The following is a 12,213-nucleotide window of genomic DNA, read 5'->3' as shown; positions in this document are numbered from 1 at the left end:
AAAGTAAAGTAAATAGTCAGTGGCAGTGTTACTAGAGCTTATGCGAATCTGATAGCGGAGAAAAAATTCAGTTAAAAAGTCACCATTGACGACGTAGGTAGCTGTTGAAATGTGTACTAGTACTGTCTCCTGATGTCAGTCAGCTTCGTAGGTGTAGTGCTCGTCTTAGCTTTCGTTTTCCAGCAACTTGTCGCCGAGTCGTGTCATGCTGATTTAGTTTTGCTCGCGTTTTCTATTAATTGACTTTCTACAACTGCACGGACGAAAAAAGATGGCAGGTGTTGTCGCACAGTTTCTTACCTTGTCTCTGACGAACAAAGTAAGCAACAAAGATAAAAAAACAGCATGCCTGAATCTGGAACTAACAAGCGACAAGATAATCCCTTGTTCAAGCTTTTCAGTGCGCTCTAATACGTTCACTAATTCCAAACGAGTACCAGCACAAGGACCATCTACTACCAATGTAGGTTGATCTGATACTGTCACAGGACAGAAGACAAACTCTACGAGTTTGTAGAGGCTATACATATTACGCCACAACTAGAAGTCGCAGCAGCCTTCCCTCACCACACCCAAAAGGACCATCTACTACCACCAGGTGCCACCATCCACCGTATGTACACGACAAAAGAGAGCCTGCAAACTCACTACCTATCATCCATGAGCCCTCACCATTCACTTCTTCCTTCCTTTGGAAGCTCCTGCAGAAGACGCCTCTTGAGCAGCTTCGACTGCTTCGGCTTTCGCTCTTCTCAAGCTCCTCGCCCTCCTAGGAACCGCCGCCGTTAATGGCCCTGCATTGTGATTATCTTCCACCAGTTCAGCTTTCACTCCCTTGCGTCTCTTCCTCGAAGAACAATCTTCCACCAGTGCAGCTTTCACTCCCTTGCGTCTCTTCCTCGAAGGACAATCTTGCACCAGTTCAGCTTTCACTCCCTTGCGTCTCTTCCTCGAAGAACGGTTGGCTGATGCGGCTCCATCTTCACTAGGCTCGTTTGCATCATCGTCGCCATCGACTTCGCCCTCCTGACGGGGCCATTCAGTGCCACAGCCAGGACAGGCTCTTGAAGCCTACATATGCAAACAACACAGCAAACCTTGTCTTCAAAATGAAACATGAGTAACCAAGTGGACTAATAACTGGGCATCTACCTTCTGCTGTGAGAATTTCTTCTTCAAACAGTACTCATGAATTCTTATGTTGCATCCCTCATTAGGGCAACTTGAAGCCTGTTATGAACACAGAAAATAATCACAGCAACATGAGAAGACTATACAGTGAATTAGAAACAGGAACAAGGCTAGTGAAAACCACATAACCATTGCATATTCGTACCTTGATACAAGCTTCATTGCAGACAACGCACAATGGGATATCATTCCCACGGAACCAGCTTCGAAGATCAAGAAATGATCTGATGCCCAGACCAATCTTGCCTGTGGAGGTGTATGATAGCCAACGATCCCTTACCAGTTCATCAATAGTTTTCTCTTTCTGGCTCAGTTTGAAGTCCGTAATGCAAGATGGAAGGCGAGATTGGCTGTTCTGTGAACCCCCATCTAAAATTATGACCTGGGAACAGAGCAGAGTCAACAACTCATGATACCACATCACAATTCACAATAAAGATTGGCAGTCAGTAGGCATAGTGCTCCCATACCATGCCACAAAGAGCACCAACAAGTGCATGACATACTGTAATTATGTGAAACTATTGTAGCCTTAGCTAATTGCTTGTGAAGCATAATTATTTCAAGGTACTCCAAGCACATGACCACTTAGCACAGGCACATATAAGACCATGTGTGGTGAATCAATACATGAAAACCTATGAATCATGTGCCCAGAATGGTTGTAAAACAAACCTGGTTGTCAAGCCGCACATTGAGAGCATCAATACTGGTTATGGTCCCATCATTTCCAGCTTCCTGAACAACTGCTTCTAACTGCCACAAGAACCATTGATGGTACAGTTTTACATGAGCATATAAGAAAGTTGACACAGCGTACATAGCGTCAGATTGAACTATACAAAGCAAGCTATCACATACCAGCCCCTTGTAGTATGCAACTTGTGGCACAGAATACTTTGTTCTGAGCTTCGATTCTTCATCGGCAATGTTATTCACTACTCCATAGTACACCATTCCATCATACTGGTTCATGCATGCTCGCAACTCAAACTGCAGGTATGCTAACTCCTTGTTGAGCTTGAGAAGTGTATTGTTGAACAGCTGCTGATGAGTAGCTGCAAGCCATGGGACGCGATATAAGTGACTGCAGAAAAGAAGCTTGGGAAAAACTGAATTCAGTTAGGTTTAATCCCCTAAAACTCAGTAAAGCACACTTGCATAACCTGTCCTACATATATACGGTTCAGCCAATCAACCAGAGTACCAGAACTCATCCAAAATGCAAAATAACTCTGAATGAGAATTATCTTTTCAGGGCAAAATAACTTTCGGTCCATGTCATCTGAAGTTATCATTTGATAATCAGATGACAGATGTTGTGAGTATGAAGTGATTGTGACAGGCTTATTGTTTGACCATCCATGAAACAGTAAAGTCTGGAAGCCAAGAGCAGTGTCCACTTTTAATACTAGAGGCTACATGCATGGAAGTACTCAAATGGTGAGTTTTTACAGCAACTAGGAATAATAACAGCAGGATCAGACTTGTAAACACCACACAGCATCGCATAACGAAACTAGGATGCAACCAACCATGCTTTTATTTAGATTTCATCAGAACCCACCAATTAGACAGCTAAAGATGCATATACCACATTTTGGAGAAAAAGCACTAGCGACAGAGCAGGTTGGGTTGCTATAGGAGCATTTCTCCGAGTAATTTTTGTCGCAAGTAGATATAAGTTTGATCCCCCTCGGCCAAATCATCACTTAACCAATCTTCCATAACTTGTCCTAGATACATACATGTACATGGTTTGGCCAATCAACCAGACCTCAGCCAAAATACAGATAACTGGAACTCTTCTTCTATCTAGGCCAAAATAAAGTTGGGTTCACACTTCACAGTCGGGTAAGGTTATTGTTAAAGACAGCCAGACGATGCAAGTATGCAGTGATTATGAATGTATGATAGGCTTATTGTTTGATCATACAAGAAAGAGTAAAAACTGAAAGCAAATATCAGTATCCATTGTAATGCCAGATTCTAGAGTGCACATCAGTACTAAAAAAGGCAGGAATCAAGGACAATAACAGCAGGATCGGAGTCGCAAACAGCAGGCAGCATGGCATAACAAAACTAGGATACAGCATACAGCCAACCACGCTCGTATTCAAATTTCATCAAAACACCACCAGTTAGACAGCTAAGATGCATAAACAACATTCCAAAGGAAAAACAGTAGCGGCACAGCAGCAGAGCATTTCGTCGAGCAGCTGGGCCGCCGCGAGCGGAGATAATAATAAGACAGATGGATGGCCGTGGCCCGTGGGCGAGCAGGCAGATGGCGTACCGGGGTTCTTGCCGGAGATGGCGGCGAAGACGGCGCGGAAGTCGCGGTCGGAGAGCGGGCCCCGGGTGAGCAGCGCCTGCAGCAGGGTGTGGTGCCGCCACGACAGCGGCGCCATGCCCTCTCGCTCGCTCAGCAACCGGCGTCGTCGGGGGTCCGGCAACGGGAACGCAAATCGGGGACCTAACCTACTCGCCGCGGGATGGGAGACGAGAGGTCGGAGTGAGGGAGGGATGAGGAGAGGAGGTGGGTGCGGAAGCGGAATCGGTTTTTGTGGGGGTTTTGGGCGGTGGATTGGGTTTTCGCGGGAAGAGCGAAAGAAGAAGCGCGGGAGCTGCAGGGAGGAAGCAACCAGGGAAAAGTCTCTCTTTTTTCCAGAAGAAGACTAGACATGGGCTGGGCCGCATGACCGAGGGTACTTAACGGGCCAGAGTAATGGGCTGTGTCTTTTTCATGTGCCGGAAGTTTCCACCAAACTACTAGCGCTGGCCACGGCGAATTTTTTTTATTTTTCATCCTTTTGTAAACTAATTTTAAATCTAACACCGTTTTATTTTTTTTTCTAAAACTAACACTTTTGCACGCGTCTATTTTTCTGATGCGGCGAAACGCCTGTGCCGCGTCATGCATGGTGGCGCAGCGAGAGGAATGACGTGGCGACGACCGGGGCGTTGACCGGTGACGTGACATGGTTTGTCGCGCCACCGATCTTGGCGCGGCGGTGACACACCACGTATCATGGCGCAGCAGTGACGCGCCATCGCCCAGGGCGCGGCAGAGCCGACTAAAGAACCGCGCCCCAGTCCCGCCCCTAGTTATTTGGACCAGACCGGACCGATAAAAGACCAAACCAGAGCCTACACCGGTCTGGTTCAGTTCAAAGACCGTCTGTGCAATCGGACCGCTATAAACCAGTTGAACCGGCCGGTTTTTCATCAAACCGGTGAACCGGGCGGTTCCATACGAACCGGTGGGTTTTTTATTTTTTCCAAAGTTACCCCTCTGTGCACTTGGGACAACCTTATCTACTTAGGGGCATTGATGTACATCGGTAAAAATGAGTCCTTTAGGGTTGTTTGCTGGCTGAGGGAGGGAAAAAATTTCACTCTTATCCTTTTCGCGGTCATTTTGGGTGGCGGCGGCGGCTCTGCTCCTCCTGGCAACGGCGCGTGCGTAGCCAAGGGCTCGGTCACTCGGGGCGCAGTGCAGAGCAGGCGATGGGCAGCTGTGCAGAGCAGAGGGAGCCATAGCGGGCGCGGTGCAGACTGCAGAGTAGGCGAGGGGCCGCGGCGGGCTGCTGCGTGCTGCGGTGGGCGGATTCGGCGGGCCGTCATGGGAAGGAGTGGCCGCGGCGAGAGGCAAGCAAGGAGCCGCCTCGGCGGGTAGATCCTGCAGTGCACTGCACCTGCAGCGGCAGGCAAGGAGCCAAGGACAACGAGCAGCGGGCGGATCCAGATTCCTGCTCTGGTTTTTCAATCTCCGGCTGCCAGACATCACCTCCACTCCACGACATTGGCTGCTAATGGTGAGCTTGTCTAGTATTTGTCTGCATTTATTAGATGACATCACCTCCACTCCACGACACTATATGGCCTGCATTTATTTGGTATTTGTCTAGCGAGATTTTTTATATGCTTTCAATAAGATTTTTTAGATATATTCAGTAAGATTTTTTAGATATATTCAGTAAGATTTGTTAGATATATTCAGTAAGATATATGGCCTGCATTGCTTTGTTAATTGACTGATAGAATAGAAACATGGCTCTGATTATTGATTAATGTCATAGAAACATAAGGTTATACATGCACTGATATGTATTTTGTTTTGCACACAGTGGATTCTTCGGACACTCCAACTCCGGTTGACAGTAATCGAAATTCAACACCTTCTACTCAAGAGAAGGAAATCTAATCCAGCATGGGGATATTGTACACAGTTCACTGAAGGAGGAAAAAAGAAGATCAAATGCATGTTCTGTAATGATGTATTTGTAGGAGGGATCCATCGTTTCAAGGAGCATTTAGCCAAATACCCAGGTAATGTGGCGCCATGTAAAAAGGTGGATCCTAAGGTTGAGCATGCAATGTTTCAAAACATTGAAGATTGGAAAGAAAAGAAAAAGAAGGCACAACAGGACTATGAGGAAGGGAATGCATATGGGACAGAACCTGGAGAACAAGATGACGTTGTTGAAGTCTCTGATGCTAATGCACCTGCAGCCCCTTCCCAGCGTGTTGCTGCTACACCTGCAGCAAACAAAGGAAAAAAAGACATGCCGCTACTCCTAGTGTTGGTAAGTACTTCAAGCCTACAACTGGCTCAGGGGATCAACCAACAATTAAGAGTGTTCTTTAAGGAGAAGCAGTCAAGGAGAAGATAGATTTGTGCATGACAAGATGGTTTCTTGATGCATCTATTTCATTTAATGCAAGTAATTCCATTTTTTTCAGCCGATGATTGATGTTGTGTGTGCATATGGTTCTGGATACAAGGGGCCAAACTTTAATCCGCTGTGTGGTCCATTGCTTGCAAAATGTGTTGTGGAAACTAGGAATTTTGTTGATGGTGTCGGGTTCATAAACCCAGGGTCCCTCTTGGACCAGCTTCCCAAACAAAGGCTCGGCCCAACAGACAACGTTGCAAATGACGCGCAAACTCCTGGACCGACCCAAATACCTAAACGACAGGCCAGAAGGGCGACCCAATCTCTGACCGGAAGGCCTAGCCGAGGAGGAACGGCGCTCGCTTCTAACTCTGGCCCGCCTCTCCGACCGGAAGGCCTCAATAAAGAGGAACAGCGCTCGCTTCCAACTCTGGCCCGCCTCCGGACAGCCTCTCTGACCGGAAGGCCTAGCCAAACACCACTTCCGACTCCAACCCGCATCTCCGACCGAGGATGCGCCGAACCCCTGCTTATAGCTCTTCTCCGACTAGCATAGTTGGAGCTGACTGGGACCAACCGACCGGGGACGCCCGCTCGATGAGGACCAGGAAACGAACGGAGCAAGTAAGGCAGGGCACTCAAGTTGTCGGGTTCATAAACCCGGGGTCCCTCGGGGACCAGCTTCCTCACCCAGGCTCGGCCCAAGCAGACAGCACGCAACTTATGGGCCAGCCCAAGAGTCTAAAACAACAGGCCAGAAGAGCGGTCCAGTCACTGACCAGAAGGTCTGGCCGAAGAGGAATAGCACCCGCTTGTCGACTACTTCGGCCCACCTCTCCGACCGAAGCGCTCACTTTGGACTCTAGTCGCCTCCGACAGCCTCTCCGATTGGAAGGCCTGGCCCAAGGACTACTTCCGACTCCAACCCCGTGTCTCCGACCGGGGTTCGTAGAAGCCCTGCTCATCGCTCTTCTTCGACTGGCGCAACCAGAGCCGACTGGAACCAACCGACCGGGGACGCCCGCTCGGAAAGGACCAGGTAACAAACAGAGAAAGCAAGGCAGGGCACACAAATCAAACCACAATACCAGGGACCATACCCTGAACGCATGTAGGAACAGTACTCTACAACCTCCCTGACACACACAGTGTTGTAGGCGCTGATATTTTTCTTACAGTATTGTGGGCGCCATTGACTCCCATACGGTAAGGCTCCTCCCCACATGCCTCTAGGCATCGACAATGTTGTGGGCGTCGGAATTGTCGTACCGAGCAAACATGGTGAAAACCCCTCACATGCCTCTGGGCATCAACAGTATAGCAGATACCGATATCTGTCATACCCGAACAAGACGACGTAACCTCCCATATGCATCTGACATTCTACAGTAACATCAACAGTGTTGTGGGAGCCTACATTATCCTGCACCCGTCGACATGGGCAACAAGGCTTAGAAGCATTCGTACTCTCTCCCTCTCACTTGTAAGGCCATCCCCTTCATCTATAAAAGGGGATGCGCTCTCTCCCAATAGACCAAGTTAACCTAAGTTGATTCAAGCTCAGTCCCTTAAGATTCATTAGATCAATTAAATTCACTAGCTCACAACCACAGAACTGCCAGGTTTGGACCTCAAGCACACGCTTAAACACATAGCTCATAGCGGAGCTCCTGTCGCTCTTGGCCCTTCCAACCGGACCTCTTGATGTAGACTAGGCCCGATCTTCCGAAAGGTATGATAGCGTCGATTGGTGGATACTCAACGTTCACAATCTAGGCTTCGAACCAAGACTGATTCGGACCCCCGCAACCGTTACACCACTGCTCCATTGGTTATCAACCACGCGAACGCGATTGACCTCGCCGAGAAGGTTTTCCTGCAAGCGAATCGAGAATACAAGCAAGAACGAGATAAATGTAGTCTGAAATTGCAAATAAATATGAGGATTATGATAATGAGAAAGAGTTCAAGTCTTTATTCGAAAGGACTAATCGCCATAGGCGAACAAGATCAAGAACTAGGGCCCTGGTTCATAGCAAGCGGCCTTGGCGGCGACAGTTACAGCAAAACAACGTCTGTTTCACGAGGAAATCAAGAACTAAACAAAACTGAAACCCTAAGGAGAGCGACAGCTGCTATTTATAGAGTCTTGGACGTCACCCCCTGGATGCGCCCCCTAATGGGCTCAAACATGATACACGGTCTAACGGACCAAAAGACGGTGTCGCGGCACCCTGATAGATTCTAGATGCTGACTTATTTTGACAATTTCTGTTGATTCCGAAGGTCTTTTGACATGAAACCACTTGGATTGGCTTCCTTATCAAATTAGCTTTCCAACCATATGTGGATTGTCGAAAACGGAGTCCGGATGCGTCTTGGGTGACCAGTTTAAGGCAGACTGGTCCTGAAGGCCGAGGCAGACTCGAACTTGAGTTGCTTTGGGCCTCCACCTCGGGGACTCGAACCGAATTAGCCTCGGACCTCCTTCTTGACTTGGACCTCCTACCCCTCCATACCATGTGCCAAAAATGGTCATATGCATGGGTGTCATGTCCTCGGCGTCGATTGTGCTTGAAACTGATCCTGCACAACATAAAGGAGAACGGGGTTGTGAAAACAAAGGGAACTGAAATAATTGTGAGAAGGAACGTGACCATGTTTCTAAGTTTGTAGCATGTCATCTCGCATAAAAATTTCAGCAAGCATGTAGACTCCATGATCCGAATGCACACGATGTATGTCAACACTATCCTGCAAAAGATTAGAACTAACCAAAGACAATATAGGAATAGATGATCTAGCAGACATAGGTAGCAATCAACAATGCTCCCCTTCTTGGAAGTGAACTTGTTTCTTTGAGGAACATGAGAAAATATTTGTATTATTATGGCTGTCCTCTAAATGATCATAATCTTGTACAATAAAAGGAGAATTCATATTACTACGAATGTATACTCGATGTATCATATATTGTCCCTTGTTGTTATATTTGCCAATAACATGATATGTATGTTTAGAAAACCAAGGCAAATCAACATATTTAAATAGGCTCTCCTCCAAACAATCTAGGTTACACAAAACATCAAATTCAATGTAACCCAAAGTATGTAAAGAAGACAACAGTTTGAACTCATCAGTTTTAGTAGCAATATGAATAACATGTTTATTTTCAGCACAAGTGATTGGTTCCAAAACATGTAAAACTGAGGCATCATCAACCAATTTATCTTTATCATAAGAAACTTCAAGCAAATTATCATAGGACGGAGATAAATCAAGAGAGGGTTCCACTAACAATTGCTCTATGATAGCATGGTTTATGGAAGAATTTAGTACATTAAAACTATTCTCACCTTCCGTGAGTGTAGCACCATGGGCATTACCTATGTTCTCAGCAGGAGTAATAGGTGCATTGTGAAGTGATGGTTCTAAATTTGCATATGAGGTTGTGAGTTCCTCATTTTCTTCCATGTCATCCTCTCACTTATGTACATTATCCTGCAGAAGGTTAGTCATAGCAAGAGGAATAATAACAGACTCATCCTCTAAATGGTGCACCTCAGCATATGAAGTCAAAACAGGAGGTGGATTAACAAAGGTTTCTCGCATAAGAAGTTTTATATCATTCTAAGTTTGAGGTTTATCAGAAGGATCTAAAGACTCCCACCAAGATAAAGCAGAATGTCGTAAAACACTAGCTGCATTTGTCACCTTCCTCCTTGGACACATAAAGCGAGTAGCAAATATGTTATCTATGGCAATTTCCCACTCCATGTACTCATCGGCACCTATACCATTATAAGTCGGTGGATACGAACAACCTGTCATTGTTAGAAGACAGCAAAAGACAACACAAAAGTATTATCCCTATCAACTACTTAGGTTGTGGACAAGGAAAAAACAAGGCACTCAACTCTCAAGCGTCTTACCATGGTCTTACAAGTGTTCTTACCAAAGCAACAGGCGGTGCAATCGGTCGGTGACTGTGATACCGTTGTAGCTTGAGTGTAACAGTTGCAAGGCGAACCTGTACTTGGTTAGAAGAAAGTGGAGCTTGGACATGCATAATATAGTAGCAAAGAATAGCAAAATTCACAACTGAATAGCAAAGCTGAATAAGTATCCCAAGTACTTGTCTTAGTTGCTGGCCTACTCACGGTCCAAGTACCAGATGTATCAAGTGATGTGAACAGCAAGAATATGATTAGAAACAAGGCAAAAATCAGCACATGCAAACACAGCTCAAATGGCGCTCTCTATGTGCTCCTCTAGATATTGTTCCACTTTTGCCCCTCTCTTTTTTCTATTTTTTTGGGCTGTCGTTGTTTTTTTGAGAAATTTCGACCTTTTCTTTTTATTTTTTGATATTTTTTCTTCACTTAGGAGCACAAAAGAAGTAACCACAGAAAATATAAGCTTAAACAAGTGAAAGATGTGGCCTATGAAATTTCCAGAAGACGTGCTCGAAATGGACAAAAACCTTGTGACCACGAAAAGAGGATCTTGTGACCACTTTTTGACCAAAATAAAAATCTTCGAAATTTTTGACCAAAAGAGGATCTTGTGACCACTTTGTGACCACGAAATGGACACAAGCTAGGGATGGATGGATCCAAATTTTTTTTCTAATCAATTTTGATATATGGAACGTCGAAATCCGAGTTCGTATGTAAAAACTAGACCAGTTTTAAGAACGCACTCCGAATTAGAGGACAAAACGGGAACAATGCGCGCAAAATTAGTCACGGCAGCAAGGATTTGATGGAAATAGTGAAGACAAGTGTAACAAATAAGATGGCGTGGACTAGGGTTTGATGAATACAAAGGAAACTCAACAAGACTTGGAGATGTTCACGAATTATGATGAAAAACAAAGGGGAAAACACAAACTGGACTCAAAAATGATTTAAAACCAGCAACAAGAACTTGACCTAGGGCACAAACTCAACAACGCGAAATAGAGATGGAATTGCACGACACAATGAGGCTATAAGATAGGGAATATGTGATGATGTATATTTTTTTTGGCTTTTTGTGGACTATAGGTAATGCAAAAACAGTAACAATCTAAAGGGGAAAATAAAGTTATACCTAACGGGCAATAAGGTCTCTGATACCACTTGATGTAGACTAGGCCCGATCTTTCGAAAGGTATGATAGCGTCGATTGGTGGAGACTCGACGTTCACAATCTAGGCTTCGAACCAAGACTGATTCGGACCCCCGCAACCATTACACCACTGCTCCGTTGGTTATCAACCACGCGAACGCGATTGACCTCGCTGAGATGGCTTTCCTGCAAGCGAATCGAGAACACAAGCAAGAACGAGATAAACGCAATCTGAAATTGCAAATAAATATGAGGCTTATGATAATGAGAAAGAGTTCAAGTCTTTATTTGAAAGGACTAACCGCCACAGGCGAACAAGATCAAGAACTGGGGCCCTGGTTCACAGCAAGCGGCCTTGGCGGCGACAGTTACAGCAAAATGACGTCTGTTTCATGAGGAAATCAAGAACTAAACAAAACACAAACCCTAAGGAGAGCGACGGCTGCTATTTATAGAGTCTTGGGCATCACCCCCCTGGATGCGCCCCCTAATAGGCCCAAACACGATACACGGTCCAACGGACCAAAAGACGGTGTCGCAGCACCCTGACAGATTCTGGACGCTGACTTGTTTTGATGATTCCCGTTGATTCCAAAGGTCTTTTGATGTGAAACCACTTGGATTGGCTTCCTTATCAAATTATATTTCCAACCATATGTGGATTGTCAATAATGGAGTCCAGATACATCCTGGGTGACCAGTTTAAGGCAGACTGGTCCTGGATTCCGAGGCAGACTCGAACTTGAGTTGCTTTGGGCCTCCACCTCGGGGACTCGAACCGAATTAGCCTCGGACCTCCTTCTTGACTTGTACACCCTTGCTGGCCTCCTACCCCTCCATACAATGTGCCAAAAATGATCATATGCATGGGTGTCATGTCCTCATCACCTCTCGTACACCCCATCTTTCTCCTTTTCGTTTGTAACCCCACTGCAGACTTCGAGCACTTGGGCTCAGGAATAAAGTCACCGACTGACTCAAACTGGACATATGGCATGTTACCTAAAATAGTATAAACCCTGTGTCATTGAGTGCTAGGCCACCTCCGATTACAACGTATAGCAAAACTATAAATATTCACTAGTTGGTCACTTTCTGTACCGACACAAGTCAACCGCAATACCAAGGACCATACCCTATACACCTATAGGACAGTACCCTGCAACCTTCCTAGCATGTCAGAACCCAAGCAGTGTTGTGGGTGCCAACATTTTCCTACAGTGTTGTGGGC

The 12,213-nt window shown here is 45.9% G+C and overlaps 1 protein-coding gene and 1 pseudogene across 1 annotated transcript; one reads left to right on the top strand and one right to left on the bottom strand.

Moving 5' to 3' along the window:
* Window positions 1-390: 390 nt before the first annotated feature.
* Window positions 391-3,794, bottom strand: LOC136487527 (uncharacterized). Its single transcript, XM_066484648.1, has 6 exons — window positions 3,488-3,794; window positions 2,053-2,249; window positions 1,867-1,947; window positions 1,337-1,573; window positions 1,153-1,230; window positions 391-1,071 (listed from the first exon to the last, which is right to left on the bottom strand). The coding sequence occupies exons 1-6, from the start codon at window positions 3,600-3,602 to the stop codon at window positions 676-678; spliced, it is 1,104 nt and encodes a 367-aa protein (XP_066340745.1). The 5' UTR covers window positions 3,603-3,794; the 3' UTR covers window positions 391-675.
* A 2,146-nt stretch (window positions 3,795-5,940) lies between these two features.
* Window positions 5,941-12,213, top strand: part of LOC136487887 (uncharacterized) — a 33,345-nt pseudogene continuing 27,072 nt past the window's right edge.

The sequence above is a fragment of the Miscanthus floridulus genome, chromosome 10 (assembly GCF_019320115.1).
Source record: "Miscanthus floridulus cultivar M001 chromosome 10, ASM1932011v1, whole genome shotgun sequence".
Taxonomy (NCBI): domain Eukaryota; kingdom Viridiplantae; phylum Streptophyta; class Magnoliopsida; order Poales; family Poaceae; genus Miscanthus; species Miscanthus floridulus.
This window is presented reverse-complemented; position numbering and strand designations above follow the sequence as displayed.

Bases quoted from the DNA above. Each gene is read 5' to 3' on its own strand.
- LOC136487527 (XM_066484648.1), bottom strand. From the start codon at position 3,602: ATGGCGCCGCTGTCGTGGCGGCACCACACCCTGCTGCAGGCGCTGCTC. The intron at 2,250-3,487 runs GTACGCCATCTG...CATGGCTTGCAG, and splicing joins CATCTCCGGCAAGAACCCCG to CTACTCATCAGCAGCTGTTC. The intron at 1,072-1,152 runs GTAGATGCCCAG...TTGCATATGTAG, and splicing joins AGAAATTCTCACAGCAGAAG to GCTTCAAGAGCCTGTCCTGG.